General features: G+C 47.7%; 1 protein-coding gene across 10 annotated transcripts; it reads right to left on the minus strand.

The window, feature by feature from the left end:
- Window positions 1-262: 262 nt before the first annotated feature.
- LOC133238765 (radial spoke head 10 homolog B) lies at window positions 263-26208 on the minus strand. 10 transcript variants are annotated; one of them, XM_061402227.1, is made up of 20 exons: window positions 25278-26208; window positions 23327-23679; window positions 21058-21133; window positions 19743-19811; window positions 17798-17971; window positions 17503-17588; window positions 16779-16899; window positions 15337-15513; window positions 14186-14345; window positions 13423-13544; window positions 9901-10090; window positions 8430-8544; window positions 7168-7247; window positions 6919-7067; window positions 6304-6411; window positions 5233-5376; window positions 4530-4655; window positions 3076-3169; window positions 1636-1834; window positions 263-670 (listed from the first exon to the last, which is right to left on the minus strand). In XM_061402227.1, exons 2-20 carry the CDS (start codon window positions 23581-23583, stop codon window positions 502-504), a joined length of 2616 nt encoding a protein of 871 aa, XP_061258211.1. In that variant the 5' UTR covers window positions 23584-23679; window positions 25278-26208; the 3' UTR covers window positions 263-501. The 10 variants fall into 10 exon arrangements, with proteins under 10 accessions (XP_061258211.1, XP_061258210.1, XP_061258213.1 ...); XM_061402226.1 differs by having other exon boundaries at window positions 1636-1846; XM_061402229.1 differs by having other exon boundaries at window positions 1636-1741; window positions 16692-16899.
- Window positions 26209-26228: the final 20 nt, after the last annotated feature.

A 26228-nucleotide genomic window follows, 5' to 3' on the forward strand; every position in this document is an offset into this window, starting at 1 on the left:
CCAGCTGTGCCACTGGCTCTCCATCCTTGTTGTTCGGCCTCTGGTCGGTGCAGCATTGCTCGCTATGCTGTGGGAGTGGGTGGAGAAGGACCAGGGCAGAGGCCACGGGAGAGGTGGCACCTGAAGGACAGGTAGGCTGTGGACCCGGGGCGGTTCCCGAGGCAAAGGAGGCGTGCGGGCTTGGAGAGGGTGGGGCTGCAGAAGCGTGTAAAGGGCTTCATCTGCTCCCGCTGTTTTCCAGTAGGTTTGATCAGATTCTAAGTTTAATCACCAGTGCTATATTTAATTCAGAAAAAAGAAACATAATGAATACACGCTCATTCAATACCCCCATGTGTGTATTTCATTCAGCTCAGCTGTCAAAACGCATTTCGGTGATCCAACCACATAGAAACCCTAAACCCAGCGGGCTCAAACCCCAGTCTTCAAGAAACACTCAGACAGGGTGTCCTCCTTTCACACCTGCCTGTTCTTGTGGCTCGTTTACAAACAGAGTGACGTCTACTTTTTCTTTTTCTTGCTGGTGATGGATTTGCTGGACACCACTGTGTCCTCTTTCGGGGGGCTCGGTGTGAAACTCGAGGAGGGGGCGTCCACTGGTTCCTTGATCACGGTGATGTCCACCTCGTAGTCTTGTCTTTTGGCCTCTTCCTCTCTCAAGCTGTTTAGCCTAACAAGAAGCAAACACAAGAAAGTATCATTTTGTTCTTTGAAATTTCGAAACCAGGTTTTCTGCTGTCGTGTGGTGTAAAGTAGTCCATTCCTGGATCTCAACAGTGTTTGTCATCACTTTGCCTGAAATAAAAAGTCATGCCGTCGACATCTCGTCAGTTCAGACTTCGCACACATCTTAGGTGACTTGTGAAGCGCTTGTCTCTGCAGCAACTTGGCTAGTACGCAACCCTTTTAAAGTCCTGCTGTAGCGGATAGTTCTTAAGTCTAACACTCTCCTCCACAGGCCAGTGGGCTCCTGATGCCCTTCACAGGTGAGCATCCACACTGGAAACTGACCTGTGTGTGGGGCTGAGCTTGGACACTGCGGCCATGCCTGCACGCTCACCGCGCCCCAATCACTGTTCTGTTTCAGAAACATGCGCTACCTCAGTCCTCACAGCAGTCCTACGAGGGGTCACCCCCACCTCCACAGGGGCAGAAATAGGCACTCGGGGACAGACTTTCCCCAAGGCCACCCCGGTGTAATAAGTGGTGGGGCTGGGATGTGGCCCGGGGCGATCTGGGTCTGTGTCACGCTGTGTCCCTGTGGATGCCTGGGGCCAAGGGCGTCGTCGCTCCCTTAGGACAGAACAGGTTCCCAGCCCCACACGAGGCCATGCCGCGCTTTGGAAGTTGTAGACTCGTGAGTGTGTGTGTGTGTGTGTGTTTTAATTTATTTGGTTGCACCACGTCTTCGTTGTGGCAAGTGGGATCTAGTTCCCTGACCAAGGATCGGACCCAGGCCCCCTGCGTTGGGAGCGAGAGGCTTAGCCACTGGACCACCAGGAAAGTCCCTGACATCGTAGCCTTTTAATGAAAGTGTTTGGTCTTGAAGCTCAGCGTTGCCACAGAGGACAGGAAAGAAAGATGACCGAGAACCCAGGAGGGAGGGAGGGAGTCAAGAGGTGTTTATCAAGTTACCTTGCTTCCAGCTCCTCGTTTTCCATCTTCCTCTGAAGGGCCATTGCTTCATTATGCAGCCTGTTTTCCTTTACCTTCTCCTTGAGGGTTTCTTCATGTTTATGTGCTTGGAAGAGAGTGTTCACAAAAAAGACGTACATATTACTGATCCATATGTTGAATTTTTCCTTTTGTTCATCCTTGTGTTTTTCTTTTTTCCCTGCAAGAAAGGCTGATTGAAATGAGCATTGATACAGGCTTGAGTAGCGTTGGGAGTGTGCGTTCCCCTTCCCGGTTCTGTCACTGCCTGTGGTGGGCTGAGTGTCCTCGTCCCCCATAAGGGTGACGCTGTGCTCCTCATGGGCTTGTGGGTGTTAAGGGAATGCAAAAGGCTTCAGGGACCCCCACTCCAGAACAAGGATGGCATCAGCTGACCCCAGCTATGATGGTCAACACTTCCTTCAGGCCTCCTGGTACCTATATTTTTTTCTAAAATAGCTTAACTATTTCGGTTTTCTAAAATTAAAATCTTAGAAAACTTACAACATTCCCATATTTTCAGAGAAAGGGAAAAAAAACCCTTGGCTTTTGACTACATTGTCTTTAAAGGCAGTTTTAAGAAAAAACTTTAAAGGATTTTAGGATTGAGTAAGAAGGTAGGTAAAATTACTGACTTGATAAGGAATATAGCTTCACGTCTACTAAGGCAGCACCCACCCACTCTGGAATGTCTTTAAAATAGTTGATTCCAGGAGGATAATGCTTTGGATAGTTCTGTAATATCAGTAAGACTGGGGATCTGTCAAGACGGCATTTGTTTTTTGATTGTGTCCATTGCTTGGGCTCTTTGACGGTGGGGATGGGAGAGGAGTAAGGGCGCAGGTCCTGTGGAAACGCAGGGCTCTGTGACCAGACCAGCCTCCCCCGCAGGAGCCACTGTGAAGGGCCCAGAGCGGAAGACATGGGGAGAGCCTTGATGCCAGTGCCAGAGTTTGAGGGCGAAGGGACACAGCCACAAAGACTGGCACAGCAGTGTTCACAGCGGCATTCTTTATGACAGCCAAAACTGGGAACCACCCGAGTGTCCGTCAGCTGAAGAGGAGGTAAAAACGGGGTAGAGCCGCACAACGGAATACTACTCAGCCATACCGAGGAACAGAATACTAACACGCGCTACCACGTGAATGAATCCCAAGGCAACCGTGAGTGAAAGAGGCAAGCGTAAAAGATGGATGATTCCGTTTATATGAGGTGTCCAGGAAAGGCAAATCCACGGAGAGAGCAAGCCACGGGCACCGGGCGGCCCCCAGGCCCCCAGCGCTCCAGGCGTCTCACCCACACCTACCGCCACCCCGAGGCCAGCTCCCCGCGGTGCTGACATGGCTGTACCTTTTTATAACCGTGATGTCGTTTACAAGCAACAGCTTGCTAGTACCAAGGTTCTAGAATTAAAATACTCACCACTTTGAGATAAAAGGAAGGTCAGCCCTTTTCCTGCAGATTTAAAATTCACTTTGGAAGTTTTTCCGTCACTTACAGATTTCTTGATTTTAGGCTTTTACGTAAAAAAAATAATAATAAAATTTAAAAAAGAAATCATAAAGCAAAATATGACTTCTGCATCATTATAGACTAACACTAATTTTCTATGTTGTAAATAATCAGAAAAGTATTCATGAGGCTGACATCCTTGTGCTAGTTTGACTTTTTAACCTGCATATTTGCCCTATTAAGGAAATGAAGAACAGAGCTACTGTATCCACTGGCAGGCTCCTCCCCCAGGAAACCAAAGATTGGACACCACCCTGGTCTGTTGGGAGAATGTTTATTAACCATGTCTCAGTGGCTGTAATCACCTCACACATGCTGTATACATACACATCTCTGCCTCCAGTAGATCTCGCCCACGAACCCCAAACTGTCTCCAGCTGCCCGTTGCTGTCACCACTTGTACGTCTCCTCAGGCACCTTAAGTTAGCATGTGTCCAAACCCAGCTCCTTAGGTTTTCTCCCCAAAACTCCTCTCCCCGTCGAACCCTGGTCCTCCCCTTCATGATAAACAGCAGCTCTGTCCTTTCAGTTCTTCAGGCCAAAAGAAATCTTAGAATCCTCCCTGCCTTCTCTTTCTCTCTCAAATTCCGCAGCACTCAAAAAACACCGGCAGATAATCCCAAGCACTTCCTCACGGGTCTGTCATCAGCTCAGTGGCTGGGAGCCGACTGACCGCCCTGCTCGTGGGCCTCCATCTCTCTCCAGCCAGGTGCCCCTGGCTGGGCGCTGCCTCCCCCGGTGCATCTTCCTGGGCCGCCCCGACGTGGTTGCACCTGCTGCCTTGCTTCCCGCCCAGCCACACAGACGCACTCCCGCCTCAGGGCCTCCACGCAGGACAGACTCCCTCCGCTGACCGCCGGCTGCACTCAGGGGTCACTTCCTCCCAAGACCCTCCCTCCGCCCACCCTGTCACTCAGCCTCCACCGCCGCCCCGCTTCTCGTCACATTCCTGGTGCCTCCGAGTGTGAAGCAGCAGAGCAGTGCAGTAGCAGGCGCACACCCTGGAGCGGAACTGCCCCAGCGCCGCTGCTTAGCAGCTCTGTGACACTGGGCGAGCCACCCTGCCTCTCTGTGCCCTAGCCCCTCTCTCGAGCTGATGGCAGCACCCACCGGGCGTCTGGGCATTAGATGAGCAGGACCCTGGCAAGTGCGTGGCACCGGCTGAGCACCCCACAGGCGTCCCCTCTTCCTGTCCCTGTGTTACGACGTCCCTCTCTTCCCCAGAAAGTAAAGCCCACGAGAGGACAGGCTTCCTGCTCCTGCCAGATCCCTGGCCCCAGAGGCGCCCTCACCGCACAGCCAGTGCATGCCCACGGCCGATACTGCAGCCTTGGCTGTCTTCCCGGTTGCCTGTCAATACACACCTCTGATTTCCTTATCTTGCTGATGTCGACCAGGACTCCCAACTTGCTCGAAGATGACTTGGTGCTGCTGAACTGAATGTCGGATTCCTGGCTTGCTACTGCGCTTGGACTCCTGTTCTGGGTGTTCTGACCAATGACAGACACACAAGAGGGCTTCTGGTTTCCATGGAGATGCACAGGCCTTTAATACAGTATAACTGACTCACGATAAACGACACCTAAAGTGTGCCGTGACGGTAAGTACGGACGTGTCCGCACCTGTGAACCCATTGCCCCAGATGCTGTAAGCCTCGGGCTCCAGCCAGTGCTCCCTGCCCCCGAGGGTGTCGGCAGGCACTCTGACGCTTGTGACAGAGCTCCTCTAGCGTGGCTAGGAGTCTGCTTCCTGGGCCAAGACCAGGAAATACATTTCCCCTAACTTACAAAATAAATAACATAAGTGACCTTTCCCGGTGGTCCAGTGGCTAAGACTCTGAGCTCGCAATATAGGAGACCTGGGTTCGATCCCTGACTGGGGAACTAGATCCCACATGCTGCAACAGCCAAATAAATAAATACATTTAAAAAAATAAATAAATACTTTAAGACTTCACTAGTTCTTTCCTGAAGGGTTACAAAAGCCCAAGATAGTTCTGATGACAGTTTAACCATTCCAGAATAAAGCCCTTCCTTACTCTGTCGATTCTAAGATACTATCTGTTACCTGAGCTGTCACTGGGTAAGTGCTTCCAGCTTTGTTAACAGACAGGTCATCATTTGGGAAATCTGAACAGAATTTAGTTGGTGGCTCAGGAACACAGATGAGGGCGAAGCTTAATAGAGCTTCAAAGAATTCCAAGAAAACCAGCTGAAATGTAAAGAAATATAAAAGGGTCAATCTTCACACAACTCGAGGTGGGCCAGAGGCTCTTACGAGTGTTTGTCTCTATTCTCCAGGAAATGCCACCTTGTTCAACACTCGGATGCCACGGGAGCACACCGGTTTGCAGTAAAAACTACAGCCTTTAAGAGACCTATGAGGATGTATGTTCTCTCCTTAGGTCTTGAAGTCACTTTTCTATTTGATGGGAACATGTTACTGTATATTCACTCATTGAGGACTGTCACTATAAGAAGTATTTCCTCTTTTCCTGAACAACGAGAGAAGTGGCTCCAGTGACAGCTGACATTGGAATGGCTAAGAGACACTGAGACTGCGTGACCGTGTTCTGCATGGAAGAAGCACATGAGTTGGTGAGGGGTAGACTGGGAAAGGAAGACTGTTGTGGTTTGAACTGCGACTCCTTGGAAAAGGGGTTGGGAGTCCTAAGCCCCAGTATCCTCATATTTACAGATAACTGAGCTAAACTGAGGCCGCTAGGGTAGGCCCCAGTTCAATATGGCAGCCGTCCTCATAAGAAGAGGGAGACTGTGGCCCCAAGACAGGCACACAGAGAGAAGACGACCACGACGGGCCAAGGAGAGGGGCCTGTAGGCGACCCTTTGCCACAGCCCGCAGCAGGAACCAGGCCCACCAGCACCTTTCTGATGCCAGCCTTCAGAACTACAGGCAAGAAATGGCTTACATAAGCCAAAAAAAAAAAAAAAGAAAGTTGGGGAAGGGGTGTACCGAGTACAAATGTTCAGAGGCAGGAGTCTGGTGGGTGTGACCAGGTGGTCAGACCTGGACTCAGAGAGGTGGCTGTGCTGGAGACAGAATTTTGGTCATTGGAACCCAAGGCAGAACAAACAGCCTGAGTTGGATCTGGGCCGTTCGTGACACCTCTTTACAAACCTCAAGTTCAAAGTTACTGTCGATTCCATCATACATGGAAGGATTATCCTCTGCTATGACCTCCACAAACTTGGTTGCTGTCAATTCTTTATTTATCATCTTAAAGCTCTGTAAAAGAAACAGCGAATCAAACCATAATGGCTGCTGACTACAAACAGCTATATATATATATGTACTTTTAAAAATGTCACAGTCCTGCTGAAAACGAGGACGAGGGGAAAATGCGTGTAGGCAGGGCCCTCCCTCCACACTGACCCTTCCCTCCAGACTCTGTCCTAAGAACCCAGAAAGCTGGGTTCATGTCCCCAGGCATGAAGAGTTAGGAGAACTCCTCCACTGGAAACCTGAACATCCTGGAGAAGAGCTCTATGGACAGTGGGCTGAGGGGGTGTCGGGGGAGCTGGGGCGGTTTCCCGGCTGGCTTCCTGGACCGGTACCGCTCATGCACAGAGTTTCCCATCAGCCTTCGCGTGCCACAGTCCTGCCTGTGGGTGGACAGCCCAGGTGCACCACTCCCTTGTTCCTCGCACATCACAGCTAGACTACTTTGCCTTTCCTAAATTAAAATCAAAAACGGCTACAAACAGAAAGCCACGATGCACCGTGCGCGGTTACCCTCAGCATCCAGAGGAAGTGTCTCGTGCTCATGGTGAGCTCGTGCGGAGGGGCCGCGTTCGGTCTGCAGTGCGCCGTGTAGATCTCCCAGCACTTGTCCACGTAAGTCATTGAATAGAGGGTCCGCTGGGCCTCACAGAATAAATGGCCTGAAGAGGGAGTGGAAACACCGACACTCAAAACGATGGTTACAGAACTCGACGCTGGAAACACTTAAGGTCCATATAATCCTACGGGCTCTGTATTTACCTTTTACACGGCAGGCATTGGGGCGGATGTTCTCATTCATCAGTTTTTTAAAGCACAGAAAGAGCGACGGGCTTCGGTCTCTGCGGTTAAAAGGAAACCATCATCACTCCTCCATCCAGGAGATGGAACTTAATCCCCCGCTCTTGGAGGGCCGAGTGACCTCGTAACTGGCTTCTCTAACAAGTAGACCGAGCACAGAAAGGGGAGAGCAGTAAGTCTGCACTAGAGAAACCTGGCTGACAGCACTGAGTCATGTGCTCACAGGTAACATCGCCAATGATGAGACAGACTGATGTCACGTACCCCTGATATGACGGTATTCTTCCCCCAAACCCATAACCTCAGGGTGATGACAGAAAAACATCAGCAAAGCAAAATCGAGGGACATTTCACAAAATAACTGATCGATATTCTTCCAAAGTGTCAAGGTCATAAAAGACGAAAAAAAAAAAAAAACTATCACAGTTGTAGGGGACTAAAGAGCTAAGTCAAAGGAAAACACCCTCATGCTGGGAAAGACTAAAGACAAGGAAAGGGGGCGGCAGAGGATGAGATGGTTGGAGAGCATCACTGATTCAATGGACATGAATTTGAGCAAACTCCGGGAGATAGTGGAGGACAGGGAAGCCTGGCGTGCTGCCGTCCATGGGGTCACAAAGAGCTGGACACGACTTGGTGGCTGAACAACAACAAGAAAGGAGATATAACAACAAACACAAGGTGGGATCCTGCATTCGGTCTTGGAACAGACAAGTGAAAACCTCAGGAATTCAGTTAATCAAACGGTAGCGATGTTAATTTCTTCATTTTAAGAAGTGCACCGTGATTCTGTAAGACCTAATCATTTGGGGAAGCAGGATGCAGAGTATAAACCAATTGTCTGTGTTAACTTGGCCACACTCTTCAAAGTCCAAAATTATTTCAAAATCAAAGGTTTTTATAAAAAAAAAAAAAAAAGTATCAAATTTGCTCTGAGAAAGACAGGAAATTCTAAGGAAGAGTTGGTGGTGACTATTTCTGAGTAAAACACTTGAGGGCTATTTGCAAAACTGACACGTGACCTGCATCGGAAGGGTTTTCACAATTTTTAATTTTGTTTCTCATGGTCTGGGTGACTGATGTTTGTAAGAAATTTTTGTTTCTTATACTTCAAGAGTACGAAAAATAATCATGAATATCAGAGAAAAGAGAACAATATTGTGACAACCGGGACGGTTCGCTCAACCCTCATCCTATCACAGGGGCCCAGAAGGAGAACTTACTGGTATTCTTTGTGATGAATGTGGTAAGCCAGCTGCAGGAGGTAATTCAAAAATGTTCTCAAAAGTAAAGTTGTAAATGGAGAGTGAATTTCTTCCACTGGTATGTCGTTATTGGCTAAAATAAGAAAATTGGAGAGGATGTGATGGCTGAGAGGGTAAAGAATCCACCTGCCCATGCAGGAGACACAGGAGATGTGCATTCAATCCCTGAGTCAGGAAGATCCCCTGCAGGAGGAAACGGCAACCCGCTGCAGTATTCTTGCCTGGAGAATCCCATGGACAGAGGAGCCTGGTGGGCTACGTGATTAACGCTGCTAATTTTTACTGGGTTTGAAGTATGCTTCAAAAACTAAAATTTGCAGTTGATACACACACAAAGAACAGCAAGTGAGCAAGCGCCATTGGTAAGCGCTGCCCATACATTTGCCTGGTGTACATGTATTAGTCGCTCAAATGTGTCTGACTCTCTGTGATCCCATGGACTGTAGCCCTGCAGGCTCCTCTGTCTATGGGATTTCCCAGGCAGGAATACTCGAGTGGGTTGCCATTTCCTCCTCCAGGGGATCTTCCTGACCGAGGGATCAAACCCAGGTGTCCCATATTGCAGGCAGATTCTTGACCATCTGAGCCACCAGGGTTGATATTAGCTATATCAAGTAGGTAATTCGAGACCTTTGAACCTGCCTCCCACAGTTCAGCTGTAGGGAGTAAAACCTTCAAAACTGTTAATTTTACTGCACAAAATTTTTAGCCTGAAATCAAGCCCAACCTAAAATTACCTAAAGCCTTTTCTAGGCTATTCCAAGCCCTCCCTGATCTTCTCTGCTTCTGACCTTACAATTTGGTGTGTTTTTTTTTTTTTTTTTAATAAAAACTATAGCTCAGAGGACATATGCATATGTATAGGACAGCATACTCTGTCACAGAGATATTTAATTATGAGTCACTGAGGGAGGCTCGGTGGGTTTTCGAGGAAACGGTCCAGGGATTGGTGGGTACTGACGTGGTAAAGGGCATTACCGTGTATGTCCTGTATGCTACCTGTATAGCTAGCATGTTCTGTAAAGAGCCAGATGGTAAATATTTTAGGCTTTCTGGGCCAGAGTCTGTGCCATAACCACTCAGGTCCGATTTTGCAGGGTAAGAGCAACCACAGACAAGACATCAACAAGTGAACATGGCTATGTTCCAATAAAACTTAATTTACAAGAACACCCAGTAGGCTGGATTTTGCCCATGGACTCACTTTGCTGACCCTGCTATGGATGGTCTTCAACTACTGCTGTTATTTTACTAGATTCTCTCTTCAGTTGCATTTTAAGTACCTTGGGGACAAGCCCACATGTTGCTTTCTGGAACACCTCTCCCAACATGTGCCTTCCTTGCTCCCTCAACATTTCCTAACTGGTTTCAAGGTGCTGAGATATTATACGACCCTTTAAACCAGACAGGAAAGACCTGGAATACTCACCACCGAGCACCCTGTCCATATCAGCAAGGGTTATGTTATGGTGATGGAACTTGCAGTCTTTGAGAAACCTCCAGAAGTGAAGTTTTGTCATCAGAAAGGTGTTATCCAGGGAGCGGTCACAGCCCAGGCTGCTATAAAAGTTGTAGATTCTTCTTAATTCCGTAATGTTTCTTAAGATAGCGTATTCTACCTGAAAAGAGAAAACCACGCAAATCTCCAACCGACCTGATAAGAACGAAGGTAAAAGAAAACTTGCTTTCTAAATTAAATGAGGTCACACATGCAGTAGCAGTCACCTCCTACCACTCACTGTAAGAGCTCAGGGGATGTTACAGTCTCCCTAACCATTCCGAATGAGAATGGGAAGACATGCTGTCATCTCGACAGTGGAATTACTTCCCTACAGCTCTGTCCTACTCTACCCTGTTTCATGCCATCTCCACGGCAGCAACAAAAGTCTCTCGTCTACAGATCAATGGCTCAGTGGTGAAGAATCCGCCTGTCAATGCAAGAGACGTGGGCTCGATCCCTGCCGGGGTCCAGCCCCGGTGGATCCAGGGAATTCGAAGCGGGGACGGCGTTGGCGAGGATCAGGAAACAACTGCTTAATTAAATGTTAATTAAGGATATAAAGAGTAATAGAATAAGGATAGCTCAGTGAGGAAATTCAGTGGAGAAAAGAGGCTGAATAATTCAGCCAGAAGGTAAGAGAAAGAACGACATGGTGAGACCAAGTTTCGGTGAACAAGGCCCGCACTTTATTTTCCAAAGTAGTTTTTATACCTTAAGTTATGCATAGAGGATAATGGGGGAAGGGGTAGAGTCATGCAGTAAGCCAGGCTTTCTTCCTGCAAACTTATCATATGCAAAAGTTTAGGTGATTTGCATCATCTTCTGGCCCGGAGGCATTTTTCTCTAAAGGTGATTATTCTAAAGTCAGGCGCCAGCCTCCAAAAAGCATTAGATAAAGTTGCATTCCTACAGAGCAAAGGTGTGGTGGGCTATAACAAGAAAAAGAATTAACTCAAGGGTCCCAGGTTACAAACATTAAAGCTACTACTTACACCAAATATATTAATCAATACACTGCCAGGGACACAGCAGGTAAGGGATATGGAGACTTAGCAGCAAACATTGGCCCAACAAGTGAAAATCCCTTCACCAATACAATTTCTAATCAATCTTTTAACTGCTCAAAGGAATCTGTATTTAGACAGTTTAGAACATCTCATGCCTCTCACAGTTTGGAGGCTCTGAGCAATTACATGTGGCCAGAAAAACCTATTCAGGCAGGCTAGAGGACTTCCAAGGGAGTTTGTAGGTTGAAACACTGTCACACCCAGGAATTATTAACTGGAGCTGTAAGCTAACTCTTTTTCAGAGAGGTAGTGGGGGATAGCCCCCCCGTAAAGTCAGAGGTGTAGGTGAAAGCACAAAGCAGAAAGTAGGCAGACTCTGGTTTTGGGGGTAGATTGCTCGAGAATTTCCAGGGAGACTCCTGAGGCTTGATCCCGCCTTCGCGTATGCCAAGCCTCCTTCCTCATGACCTTTGCCAGGGGCGGAGCTCGCTCCCCGCAGATCCCTGGGTCAGGAAGATGCCCCTGGAGGACGAAATGGCCACCCACTCCAGTATTCTTGCCTGGAGAATCCCATGGACAGAGGAGCCTGGCGGGCTACAGTCCATGGGGTCACAAAGAGACGGATACAACTGAGCAACTGAGTGTGTACAAACACACACACACACACACACACACACACACACACAGCAATATCCCTTGTAGACACAGGCACAGAAATCCTCAACAAAATAACAGCAAGCCAGGGACTTCCCTAGTGGTCCAGTGGTTAGGACTCCGTGTTTTTACTGCCAAGGACAGGGGTTCGATCCCTGGTTGGGGAACCAAGATCCCGCAAGTCACGTGGCCAAAAATATAAAGACTTTTTTTAATTAGCAAACTGAAGGTAGAAATATATAAAAAAGAATAATACATCAGCACCAAGTGGGGTTTATCCTGCAATGGCTAGGCTGGTTCAACGTGTGAGAACTCAATCAGTGTAATTCATCCTACCACATAATCACACCAATGCATCTGGCAGAAACTGTTAATACCCCTTCATGATAAATACCCTCGGCAAATTAGGAATAGAAAGGAACTCCTTAACCTGAACAGCAGCAGACAGAAAAGCATACAACTAACATGCCACACAACGCTGAAAGCCTGAGATAGGCGACAGTCACATCCACTGCTTTACTCGCACCCGCTCTGTCCCCATTCACCATCTATCATTTTCCCCAGGCCCTCAGTGGCCTTATGCTGCCCCTAGACTCCTCAGACCCACAGAACTGCAGCCTACACAGAATCCTGTTTCCCCAAACCTTGTGTCCCATGCGTCACCCTCCGAAATTAAAAAAAAAAAAAACCCAGAAAATGTGATGAATAGAATTTGGGGTCCCTTTGGAGACAGGGAAGTCCCAGCTGGGCAGCTCCATCAGGCATGTGTCACTCTCAGCATCAACTCCTGCCTTTGAAAATTCAACTCAATTGGATAAACAAGTGGAGTTGGCCCTATTGAAAACACTGCTCTAGAGGACACGGAATTTTCTTCAGGAAGCTTAAAGTCTAGTCGAGATCACAAGACACATATACAGTAAGGAAGTCTCCTTACAGAACAGAGCCAGGGAGGGACAAGAGACGGAGTCAAGGACAAAGAGGCCTGGAGGGCCGGTGCCTGAACTGAGCTCTGGAAAATTGAAGAGTGGGTCGGACTTCACGGTCCACAATCCTCAGATGTAAACAGCTGGTTGGGATTAGACACATGCTCATGAAATGAGGTCCAGCTCCACAAAATTTTTTCTCTAAATATTTCAACATTGTGAATAATTTCTAAGGGTCTGAAGTTCTTTTGAATGCCAGCAGCCTATGACAACACACAGCAGAACGAATGTCCTCCAGAGTGAGGTGACCACAGCCTTGGCCTTCAGACCAAGCCAGCAGGGCAGGGGTTGACTGACCCTTGGGAAAAAAGTGAAAGTCAAAGTGGTAGTCACTCAGTTGTGTCCAACTCTTTGTGACTCTATGGATTGTAGCCCACCAGGCTCCTCTGTCCCCGGGATTCTCCAGGCAAGAATACTGGACCAGGCTGCCACTATCCATCTGTAGGGGATCTTCCCAACCCTGGGATCGAACCCACGTCTCCTGCATTGCAGGCAGACTCTTTACCATCTGAGCCACCCGGGAAGCTCTGGGTAATTCACTGGGTCCTTCCATCCGAACTTCCTTTTTCTCAGGAAGCCGGCTCACTCACTTGGGAACCTGGAAAATTAAGATATTTAATTATATCTTAAGATATAAGAGGATATTTAAATAAAAGAGGATATTTAAGCCAAGTGACTCCCAGTTGTACAAAAGATACTTGATACAGAACAGCAGTCATCAACAGTATCTTCCCAAGACTATGGAGAGTCTGCTAAGATTTAAGCCCCCAAAATATATACATATTTCTAACAAAGAAGGTTTTTACCTGCTTCTTTTCTTCTGACTGGTCTCTCTCAGGGTACATTTTCAGCAATAAACTCAGATCCAGCTCGAGGCTCGAGCCTAACAAGGAATTACTTTCATTGCCATCAAGCTTTCTCATGATTTCTAGCAAATGAAGGCAAATACAGGGGATTAATTGTGAAAAGCAACACTGAAATGTTTCAAACGTTATGTCAAAATGATTTTCTGCAAAAGTGTGACACAAGAGTATTCAAAAACCTATAAGAAGGCAGTTGTGGGGACTTCCCTGGTAGTCCAGCGGCTAAGACTCTACACTCCCAATGCAGGGGGCTGGGGTTTGACCCCTGGTCAGGGATTTCAGTCCCATATGTCCCAATTTAACAAAAGATCCTGTATTTGTAACTAAGCCCCTCACAACCAAATAAATAAATCTTTTACATATATATATATATATATATATTTTTTTTTTTTTTAAAGACAACAGTTGCTCACAGGAAACTTGTGTTTTCTTCTTAAATAATAGGTACATGTTTTGATATCAGTGATAAAGAATCTGCCTGCAATGCAAAACACCAGGGTTTGAACCCTGCTTCGGGAAGATCCCCTGGAGAAGGGAATGGCAACCCACTCCAGTGTTCTGGCCTGGAGAATGCCATGGACAGAGGAGCCTGGCAGGCTACAGCCCACGGGCTCAAGAACAGTCAGACACGAGTGAGCGAGCAACACTTTAAGTCTGACGCAGCGTTACTCATCAGCCTCCTCCAGCGGGAAGCGGACGCTCCTACCGGCGCTGGCGGAGGGCCTGCACCACTGGCACCCGAAGGCACACTCTGAAGTCGAGTCCGGGTAGCTCATCACTTCCCCTTCCAGGTTTGGAAACGCCACCATGTGGTCCTTGGAAAACGGGCCATCATACACACGCCCGTTCTTGAAGGTTAATCGGCCCTGCAGAGAGAAAGACAGCTGTTTGCAGCTTAGGGAAAGATTTTTAGAAACCATTGATAAATTTACATCAATATCTTTTCAATAGGAGGCTTTCATTTGTTAAGATCTGCACTTAGTTCACACACAGTCAGGCTCATAGAGTCTCAGGTCACCGTGTAGATCCTCTCTCCAACTCCCATTTTCCTCTCCTCTCTCTGTATATCCCCCACCGTCTCTCCATAACCCTGAGCACCCCTAGGTCACAGAATGTGGCTTATTAAATAATGACCAGCAGAGGTGCCTATCACAGAATGGGGACTAATCTTGATATCTGTCGAACCCAGGCCAATAGTTAGTCTGACTCAGAGGTGGGCAAATGACCCAATTCAGCTCAGTAAAGCTAAAGACATGTGTGGAAAATTTCTGCGAAAGGAGTTTCTTCTCTCCTTCTACTTAGTGGGGTATGTAGGCGAGAAGCCTGGAACCACAACAGCCATCTTGCAGTCATGAGGGAGGAATAATAATGCAGCATAATAATGAAGCTGACATGGTAGGTGAGACATGGATGGATGGAAGAGAAAGATTTAAGTTAGATTTTCTGTTACTTGCAACCAAAACCACCCTAACATACACCACAAATTAAATAAACTCTAAATATACAGGAAATTGATGATATGTTAGAAATTACTCTGGTGGCGCAGATGGTAAAGAATCTGCCTGCAATGCAGAAGACCCAGGTTCAATCCCTGGGTTGGGAAGATGCCCTGGAGAAAGGAATGGCAACCCACTCCAGTATTCTTGCCTGGAGAATTCCATGGACAGAGGAGTCTGGTGGCCTACAGTCCATGGGATCACAAAGAGTTGGACATGACTGAGTAACTAACACACCACACAATCATCTTAACAAATCGGTAAGTTAGCCTACACAAAATGGCTAATACAGTTTCCTAGGTAGAGAAAGTCATGCCTTTACATAACCTTTAAGATGCAACCTTCACAGGTCTGTACTTACCATGCCGTGTTTTTTATTGGAGACCCACTCTCCCTCATACATGGCTCCACTGGCATAGTAGAACTTTCCATGGCCGTGGCGGTATCCGTTCACAAACTCTCCTACGTATTCATTTCTCAAAGGATACTGGGAATAGGGGATTCTCTTTAGAAACCATGTGTGTGTGCCAAGGCCGTTCTGAAAAGAATCAAATTTCCATGAGAAATACTCAAAACAGTTCCTCTTTTTACCTGAATCTATTTAAATAAGGTATGAATCAAATACAGGGACTCATTTGAAGGGGCAAAAAGCATGGGCATTGGAGTCACACAGACTCAGTCGTCACAGGACTCATGGGACTGATGAATTTACCAGTCAAAGAACCTAATTTGTGTGCGAGACCTTTAGAGCAAACTAGATGCTGACAAAACAGCATGTTTTAAAAGGCTGATCTAACCATAGAGAGAATGGAATAATAATGCCGTCAGCAACATGGATGGACCTAGAGACGACAGGGCCTGGACTGAAGTCAGAAAGAAAAAGACAAACACTGTATGATATAGATCATACGTGCGATCTACAATACAACACAGATGCCTGTATGTACAAAACAGACTCACGGGACAGACCTGTGGTTGCCAAGGGGAAGAAGGGGTAGGGGAGGGAAAGACTGGGAGTTTGGGATTCACGGATGCAAACCATCACATACAGAATGAACAGACAATAACTTTCCACTGTAGTTAGTGTACAGGGAACTATATTCGGTAATCAGTGATAAACCATGATGGAAAAGAATATGAAAAAGAATATATATAACTGAATATATATATATAGAGATAGATAACTGAATCACCATGCTATCCAGCAGAAATTAACACAAAACTGTCAATCAACTATACTTCAGTAATTTTTTTTAAAAAAAGGCTGATTTAGGGACTTCCCTGGCAGTCCAGTTGTTGAGACTCTGCACTTCCACTGCAGGGAGTATGGGTTCAATCCCTGCTCAGCGAACTAAGATCCCATATGCCATGTGGCACGGCCAAATGATAGAAAAAGGAAAAGAAGATTGAAAAATTTTAAAAGGCTGATTTAGCCGAGTAATCATCACAGGAGTTTCTAAATTTAACACTGCCTGAATTTCAGATTGCCACACGATACCCAACAAACAATTCCCGGACTGAGAGTCCGCAGAGCGTCTGCCGCTGGGTTGCTGCCTCTGCTGTTACACGGTCGCTCAGTTGTGTTTGACCCTTTGCGACCTCATGGACTGTAGCCCACCAGGCTCCTCTGTCTGTGGGAATTCCCAGGCAAGAATACTGGAGTCGGTTGTCATTTCCTTCTCCAGGTTATCTTCCTGGCCCAGGGATCGAACTCACGTCTCCTGCATTGCAGGCGGACTCCTCACCGCTGAGCCACCAGGGAAGCCCTGCCTCTGGGTATGTTCCGCTAAGACCGGCTGGTACCTGGACCCCGTGCTTCCACTGACCGGTGTACTCCTCGTTAGTCGTCAGCCACCTCATCCTACCTTCCCCGTGGCGCACGTTGTTCTCCCACTGACCCTCGTATATGTTCCCGGACTTGTAACTAGGACCACAGACCAAACAATTAAAACCAGTTATCTCACGTTCCTTTACCTTAAGGACTTTATCTTAAACTTTCTCCCTAAACGCTTTTGAAGAAATCCAGCCCTTGTGCCCATACAGTCTTCCCTGTATTTAAATTCAGTCAACAGGCATGAGGTTTGCAAAAGCGATTCTCCCAGGGGTGGGGGTTGTGGAGGGTGGGTGGGGGGAGAATAGATCACTGTATAAAATCTTTTGATCGTTTAATTATCTGACAAAGTGGATAAGAATAGCGCTTTAAAAAAAAAATCTTTTAAAAACAATTCCCTATACTATTATGGTTAATATTTTGGTTAATATTAAAATTTAAATATTTAATTAAAATAATTAAAACCAAAATATTTTGGTTAACATTTTGCCCCAGATATTTTATTTCTTTGCCCAAAATATTTGGTTCCATCAGCTGAGTCTAAATATTCCACCCTGCTTATACAGCAAATGTATTCTCTGTAAGTTCTACACCTTATCTTTAAATAGCCTCAGGGAAAAGCTATCTGGGGCCACAAATGCTTTTTGCTAGCACCTGAAACATGGCAGGGGAGGGGAGGAGACCACAGATACCTACCATCTTATCCCCCAGCCCTTTCTGATGTTGTGTATCCAATCTCCTTCATACCAAGAGGTGCCCTCTTGATTATAATAAATGGAGCCCTAGAACAAGGAATACCATTAAAAAAAAAAAAATCAAACCTCATAAAACTGGTTTTTTAAAAAGGTAAAGATAGAAACGTATGATTTTATGGCATCTAAAGGATGTGGAAGATGTCATCCTTACGACATCTTCGGTAAGACATAAAGTCGGGCTCATGCTTCCGGTTTGTGAGTGAGGACGTGGTCACGTGTGTGGCTGCCTCGCCCACCTTTCCGTGTCTTTTGCCGTGGCACCAGTGGCCGATGTAGGACACGGGCTGCGTGCTGCACTTGAACATGCCGAATCCGTGCCTCATGCCGCCGACCACTTCTCCTTCATAGGTGCTGCCATCTGGCCACGTGAAGATGCCGTGGTTCATGGGGATGTTCTTCACAAAGTCGCCCTGTGGCAACACGGCCATCAGAAAGAAGCAAGCGGGGAGATCCCTCACCTGGACACACGGAGACCACGCCAGCCTTTCCTCCCAAGGCAACGGCTGAGTACCCCCTGAGCCCCCAGCCCCCTCCTCCCATCCCCGCACAGCCCAGCCTCCCTCACCGGGTCCTGGCATGGACCAGAAACCCAGGCGGAATGAATGACCGGGAAGGCTGTGAGCTGACAGAGCTGCAGGAAGCCAGCAGGGGTACACGGTGCAGGGGCGCCTCCCAAGCCTGGCCTTGGCAACCCTGGACTCTGCAACCCGCCTCAAGGGAGGCTAATTCACTGCTTCCCAGGAGTTGCTGACCATTAGCCAGGCTCAGTGATGGCCGGTGGAAACTCCAACACTCTGCAGACACATCAGCTGACCGCCTGCCCCGGGGGCGCCTTCCAGATAATCCCCTGTGGTCGGAGCCCTGGAGGGGTGCACAGCACAGGGTCCTGCACACCTCAGCCCGGAGGCTTCGGGTTCCTCTCCAGGAATGTGAGCCTCTGGAGGTGAGATCCCACCAGACGTCCCAGGAAGCCAGGGACCTTCCTGAGGACGCGTCTGGGGAAGCAGGAACCCTGCCCGTAAACCCTCCTGACTGGGCTGGTGTGTGTGTTGGAGGGGGCAATGTCTACAGAAATCAGCCCCACCTGACCTTCCAGAGATGATAAATGAACCAGAGGCCAGGCCAGGTGGCAGGGTTTGGGGGAAGAGATGCGTTCCTGGGAAAGCCTGGCCTGAAACGGCAGTTGGCACCCAATCCTCTGGCCGCCCTGGACCTCAGGTGCTCTCTTCCCTCCATGATGGTGATGGGGGACGCCCTCCCCTCGCTCTGCCCAGCCCCGTCTCCCACTGCCCAGGCCACTCAGCTGCCAACCTGGCCCAGACGTGCCTGTTTCCCTCCCCTGGCTGTTTGAATATGTGCATCATGCCCTCCATTTTAAATACTTTCATTACGACTTATAAACACCATTGCATTAGCAGCTCTGCAACTGTGATTTTCAGAGCAGCGTTTCAGGCCCACTCACACTGTGTAGACACAGATCTAAAAATACATATTCCCCTCAGCCCAGCAAGATGGGATATGTGAAACCCATATCATGGAACAGAAGTAGCCAGTAAAAATCGATGGATCTCAGTCAATGGATGTGATTTGATCTCTAGAAAAATATAGGGGCAGAAGAGAGGGTATAATGAACTATCTCTGGGACTTCCCTGGTGGCCTAATGGCTAAGACTGTGAGTTCCGAATGCAGGGGGCCGAGGTTCGATCCCTGATCAGGGAACTAGATCCAAAAGGCCGCAACTAAGATCCAGCACAGCCAAATAAATAAATAAAAAGTAAGTAAATAAAGTACCTCTGTTTATAAAAGGTGGGAGAGGCTGAAGAATATCTCCGAACAAATATACAGACAAAACTGGAAACTGGTGACAGTTTACAGAGGGGCCCCTAGCGTAACGACTTACTTGTCACCTCCGTTCTTTGGGTCTGTGGATTTTTTTAACCCATGTGCTGAGCAATTTTTATGAAACTATCTTTTTTTTTCCCTTTTGGCTGCATCATGCAGTAGGCCAGATCTTAGTTCCTCAACAAGGGATCGAACCCAGGTCCCCTGCAGTGGAAGTGCAGAGTCCTAACCACTGGACCGCCCAGTGGTTAGGAGACCCTGATACTAGCTAGGAGCCTGTGGGAACCTACCATTAAATTACATAGTTAGTTTAGAACTGCAACATATTATACGCTTTACCTCGTATTTCAATCCATCAGCCCAGATGTAAGTCCCCTGTCCGTGCATGAGTCCTTCGGAGAACATGCCCTTCAAAACAGAACAACAAAGCCTTAGGCCCAATCTTGATTTCATACAACTGCCACCCAGGGATTCAGCTCTTAAAAGGGAACCGTGTTCCACAAAATGCTGGTCCAGCTGGGAGCTGGTACCACACTGGCGTCCATCTGGTTCTAAAAAGGTTTGGAGTCCAGAAAAACTCAGGTCCCTAAAACTGACACCAGGCAGTGCTAAGCAGTTGTTAAACTGAGCTCTGAATTCAGCCTTCCTCTCCTAACTAAGCTATTGGAAAACTACCACTCAAACTCATATGCTTTGGGTTTTGCATTTCAAACTTTAAAGTTTTTTTTTTTTAATTATTTAGACCAGATGTCCTCAGTTGCTCAGTCGTGTCCAACGCTTTGCAACTCCATGGACTATAGCCTGCCAGGCTCCTCTGCCCTTGGAATTTTCCAGGCAAGAATACTGGAGTGGGTCACTGTTCCCTTCTCCAGGGGATCTTCCCAATCCAGGGATTGAACCCAGGTCTCCTGCATTGCAAGCGGATTCTTTACCAGCTGAGCCACCAGGGAAGAATACTGGAGTGGATAGCCTATCCCTTCTCCAGTGGATCTTCCTGACCCAGGAATGGAACCAGGGTCTCCTGCATTGCAAGCAGATTCTTTACCAACTGAGCTATCAGGGAAGCCCAACATTATTGAAATTTACACTAAAAAATAGCAAATATTTTTTCTTAAATGGTAAATTTAATGTACATTTTACCACAAACTTTTAACTTATGAAAAGCATACATCAATACAGCAATGTAGTCCTAAGTAAAAAAAAAGGTTCAAGGTGTTATCTACAAAATCAATATGCCCATGTAAAAATACTGATTCATCCATTCAGGAAATAAAAAGGACAGAGAAAACTGAAAAAATTTATGGCAAAAGGATGCTGGGATTTTAATTTTACTCTTTGTTATTTACTTTAGTGACCTTAATGTTGTTTGTACAATAAATAAAAATCAGGAAAAGGAAAAAATATCTAAAACTGGGAAAAGGAAAAAAAAAATCTAAAATGATTATTTCAATTGTACTGAGTCATGTTTTTGCCTTAAAATATATACTTGGAGTTCACAATAAAATCGGCATTAAGTATTTCCAATTCCTTCTGGAATTGGAATCAGAGGGCGTTTCTTTTTTTTTTTTTTTCCAGAGGGCGTTTCTGAAGACGCAAATCTAAGATGATCACCCCACACTGTCTGCCTTGCCCAGTCCCAAAACGTGTAACTCACCTGGTAGGTACAGCCTCCTTGGAAGATGGCAAACCCTTCTCCCTCATACAGCCCACGGACTTTTTCCCCTTCATAGCTGCAGTGAAATAAAGCTCAAGGCAGTGAATCATGTGAGGAAACCCCAGTGACTGGGGGTTAAAACAAAAAAGGAGTATCAGTGAAGACGTGCAAACGATATCTCACGTTCCCCCAACAAGCATCACACCCACGCCCCCAGGACCACTGTGTGCCTGCCCTTTCTAAGTACTGGGGCTTGGGCTGTGAACAAGTTCCTACCCTCAGAAGTTTATGGTCCAAAGAGGAGAGACAGACAATCAAAAGGAAACAAATGAATAAGATAATTCCAGACCACATTTAATTTTTGTGAAAGAAAGGATCGGGGAATGTGACCCTGAATGAGGAGGAGGTTACCTGGTAACAAAGAACCTTGAGAAGAGGATCCCTGGGAGGAGGAAACTGCAGGTGCAAAGGCTCTGAGGCAGGAACGAGCCCGCCATCTCAAGTTCAGCTGCATGGCTGGACCACACCGAGGAGGGGAGTGATGGGAGGGAGACCAGGGGAGGCAGAAGCTGGGTGGGCAGGCAGGTGGGCTGAGATAAAGACTTGCCATCAAGTACAAAGCTCTAGAAGCAATCATGAGAAGGTTTTCAGAACTGGGTTGGACAGGACCAGATTTACATCTTAAAAAGATCACTCTGGCTGCTTCAGAGAACAGACTGGCGGGGAGAGTGAGCTGCCGGGAGGGACCAGTGGGCGGCGAGAGAGATGAAAGCGTTGGGAATATTCCGGACAGTTTTCCATCTGGGGTGTGAAAACATTCTGGAAACGGACAGTGGGGATGGCTGCATAATGTGGAGAGTGTACTTAATGCCTCTGATTTACACGTAAAAGGATTTAAAATAAGTATATTTCACTATGATAATTTTAAAGCTTTTTTTTTTTAAAGATATATTCTGGATGTAGAGCCAATAGGGCTTGCTGACGTGCTGGTTTTGGGCAAGGAAGGTGCCAAGAACAGTGCCCAGATTTTTAGTTCCAAACTGATAACATGTGACTTTATCACCTTGCTCACCTCCAGGCTCTGAGGTGAGTGAGGTGGAAAACAAATGGCCCTGTGACAGCCGTGACCACAGTGGGCGTATTCCAAGAATCCAGAGTAGAATAAATATTAGAAAACCTATGATGAGGACATTAGTTCTACGACTTCAGGCCTGGATGTAGGGAAATGGTGATGCCCTAAGAGAAACAGGGACCAAGGGATGAACCCACAGCTGGGAGAGAAACAGCAGCATCCAGAGAAACCTTCCAAGGTGTGAATTCTCATTTATTTCCCCCCATTAAGAACCTGAGGCTCAGAAAGGTTCGGCAGTGGGGCTGGCATCCTAGAGCTAAGACTCAAATCCTGACTGTGGTTATTTCAAGTCCTGCAGTCTTTGCTTTGGGATGCAAGATCAGTGGACGATGTCCAGTAGGGCATTAAAAACTTGAACCAAAAACTCACGGAGACAGAACAATGCTAAAGGCATAGATGTTTACAGTCATCTAGGGAGATGGACGGAGAAGGCAATGGCTCCCCACTCCAGTACTCTTGCCTGGAAAATCCCATGGACAGAGGAGCCTGGTACACTGTAGTCCATGGGGTCGCTAAGAGTCGGACACAACTGAGTGACTTCACTTTCACTTTTCACTTTCATGCATTGGAGAAGGAAACGGCAACCCACTCCAGTGTTCTTGCCTGGAGAATCCCAGGAACGGGAGAGCCTGGTGGGCTGCCGTCTATGGCGTCGCACAGAGTTGGACCCAACTGAAGCGACTTAGCAGCAGCAGCAGTGGCAGGGAGATGGAAGGAAGGAAGGGAGGGAAGTCGCTCAGTCGTGTCCGACTCTTAGCGACTCCATGGACTGCGGCCCACCAGGCTCCTCCGTCCATGGGATTTTCCAGGCAAGAGGACTGGAGTGGGGTGCAAAGTAAAGCTATAATAAGAGATCATCCACAGACAGAAAACAGACAGCATGGAAGTCGGAGTCAAGGGAATGTGGAAGAGGCAGCTCATTAAATCACCTTTCAAGAAAAAAGAAAAGTCAAGACTTCCCTGGTGGTCCAGTGGCTAAGACTACGTATGGGCTCCCAGTGCAGGGGGCCTGGGTTCAGTCCCTGGTCAGGGAACTAGACCCCACTTGCCGCAACTAAGATCCCACATGCTGCAACAAAGACCCCACACAGCCAAATAAGTACATGAAGAAACATTTAAAAGAAAGAAAAAAATCACCTTTCTACTATGAGTTTGGTCAGAACGGGCTCTTCATACTGGGTGGTATCTTCATTCGGCAGACTCTCGCTTTTGACCTCTCTCTTGACTCCCGGGTCCTTGGGCTGCACGTCCAGTGCTGGCGCGGCACTCGGCGACGCGTCTTGCCTGGGGGCGTTGCCATCTTGTTTGGCAAACTCTGGATAATCGGAGGGAGACGAGGGAGAACGGACAGACTTGTCCCCCTTTTTATCTGCTTTTTTCTTTTCTTTCACCATGGCCTTTAGAAGACCTAAGGTTCACTTTATTTAGATAAGTATCCAATGACTCCTTCAGTTGAAAGCTGTGCGTTTCAAGGACTTGGGGAGTTTTATCTGAAAAGTAAAAATTATGTCTCTGAATACTTGAGGGTTTCACTCATAGTTACAATTTTAGTCTTTTTAAAAAGTTATTTATATTTATGGATTTGGCTGAGCCGGGTCTTAGTTGTGGCATATGGGATCCAGTTCCCCGACTAGGGATGGAGCCTGAGCCCCTGGCATTGGGAGCAGAGTCCTCGTCACTGGACCACCAGGAAAGTCCCTACAATTTCAGTTGTACAACCCCAATGTCATTATCATTCTCTTCCTACAGCCTGAAAAACTAATTACAAGGATCAAGTAGCACCAGGTTATAAAAAGCAATTTCAATATTACATTGTCCTAGGATTTTTAAAATTGGAACCACCATCTATCATTTCTTTTCAAATAGTGTTCCAGTAAGAAAGACAACCCTTTGTGGGAAAAAATATCAACCTAACCTCTAAAATCTTACCTACCACCAGTTCATACTGTAAAAGCCCACCTCTGTACGTCCCCCTGGCAAAGTGCTCAGGAGCTGAACCCAGACTCCTGCACCGTCCCCTTCCCAATCGTCCTTCTGCTTCAGATGTCAAACAGAAAAAACAGTAACTTGTCTGCTTATAAGGATTAAATAAGACGATTCACAAAATCAATTATTCTGTCCCTTTCCTATTTTCAAACTTGCAGCCATCGGCTACCTACTCCCTGGGACAGCATGACAATAGATTGAGGCCTCCTATGTCAGACAAGAAACCTTGTGTTAATCATTTGCCCAAGGTCCCAGAGCTGAGGGCCAGGGCTCCAAAGCCATAGTATTCGTGGCCCCCCAAAATTGGCCCCACTGAAGACATCCCAGGACATCAAGCAGGAGGCAGAGGTGAGTCCCGAAAGGCAAGGCAAGACGCCTCTTCCTGTGCCTGAGGGGAGCAGTGGCTGCCGCAGGCCCTCTGCCTGCCTGGCACTCTCTGGCCATCTGATTTCCGCTCACTGCCCCCAACCCCCCAGGCTCTGCTCTCAGCAACATGGTCCTGCTCCCCTCTTCCTTCAAAACCCCATCACCCTTTCCAGCCCTGCACCCCCACCTCAGGAATGTCAGCGAAGCAAGACGCTGAGGCTTCTAAACTCGTCTTTACTACAGGCTTTCCGCTCCCCCATCACCGAAGTCTGAACTACTAATAAAGCAAACTTCCTTTCTCGTGGCCTGTTTCTTACCAACTTTTGTGTATCTTCTGCTCTCCCTGAGTTGAGGCTGTATTACGGACCGTTTACTTTCCTTAGCACGAGAGGGGCTCGCATTCTCTGGGCCCAGGCTCCCAGCTCGGTCCTGTCCCTTCCTCCGCCCTCCCCGCCCACCGCTCACCCGCTCGCATCCCCGGAGGCCGAGGAAAGGCCGAACCTGGCCATCACGCCAGCCCTGACGCAAAGAGGGCCGCACGACTGGGACCCCAGGACCCCCGGAAGCAACCACCTCGGTGGAGACCCAGAGAGGATCCGGCCGGGACGGAGGCAGCACGGCGTCCAGACCCGGACGGTCTCCAGGCAACCATGGGCCCCGCCCCGCCCCGACCTTAAAGGGGCCGCAGCACGTGCTTTGCCCTTCAGAGCAGGTAGCAATATGGAACCCAACTGACCTGGGTTTTCCCTCCTCTGCTAATTGCCCTGCGGCCTCTCTCAGCCTGTATCTTCGCCTTGCTACTGCTAAGTCACTTCAGTCGTGTCCGACTCTGTGCGACCCCATAGACAGCAGCCCACCAGGCTCCCCCGTCCCTGGGATTCTCCAGGCAAGAATACTGGAGTGGGTTGCCATTTCCTTCTGCAATGCATGAAAGTGAAAAGTGAAAGTATCTTTGCTTTAACACAAGACTAACTCAGGAACTCAGGTGTTACTTTTTCATTACTGCCATAAACAAGTTACCCCAAACTTACTGGCTTAAAGCAACACAGATTTATCATCTCACAGTTTCGGGAGGCGTCCAAAAGGAACAGATTTCTTTGGCAGCTCCGGGGAGAATCTTCAGGTTTCTAGAGGTCACCTTCCTCTATCTTCGAAATCAGCATCGTTTATCTCTCTGGCACAGCTGGGGAAAGTTCTCCATTTTTCAGAAGACATGAGCTAGACTGGGCCACAGAACCAACCCAGGGCACGCCGCCCCCATCCCACCACCCTTACACCTGCAGAGCCCCTTTGCCCACCTACAGCAAGTATTCAGGGGTTCTGGGATAAGTACAGGGGGCCTCTGGGGAAGGCCTCCCTTCCTCTCGAACCCCAATTTGCAGAGTTCTTGCAAATATTAAATGAGATCTTTCAGGTCCACCAGCATAGCAGTTACATGAGTGACAATAATTATTACTTGACTGTCTCCTCACACCTAAGGACTCCTAAGTCTGTAAATGAAGGAAGCCCACTGGGCAGAAAGGTGGAGAGCAGGGTTAGGGTGGAAGGTCCACACTGGATATCGTCCACCAACCGCCATTTGGACCCTGCAGAGGGCATGCTTACTTCCATTTTGGGCAGAGTTCAAACAGGACAAGATTCTATGAAAAACTGACAACACACTAGGGATTCTCCCTCCAGTACAATC

This window comes from Bos javanicus, chromosome 25 (assembly GCF_032452875.1).
Source record: "Bos javanicus breed banteng chromosome 25, ARS-OSU_banteng_1.0, whole genome shotgun sequence".
Lineage (NCBI taxonomy): Eukaryota > Metazoa > Chordata > Mammalia > Artiodactyla > Bovidae > Bos > Bos javanicus.

Excerpts from the sequence above, each read along its gene's own strand:
- LOC133238765 (XM_061402221.1), bottom strand. The coding sequence starts at position 23,583 with ATGGTGAAAGAAAAGAAAAAAGCAGATAAAAAGGGGGACAAGTCTGTC. Across the intron at positions 8,545-9,900 it reads TATGGACAGGGTGCTCGGTG|CCAATAACGACATACCAGTG; the intron begins GTGAGTATTCCA and ends TTCTTATTTTAG. Across the intron at positions 671-1,635 it reads AACGAGGAGCTGGAAGCAAG|GCTAAACAGCTTGAGAGAGG; the intron begins GTAACTTGATAA and ends GCTTCTTGTTAG.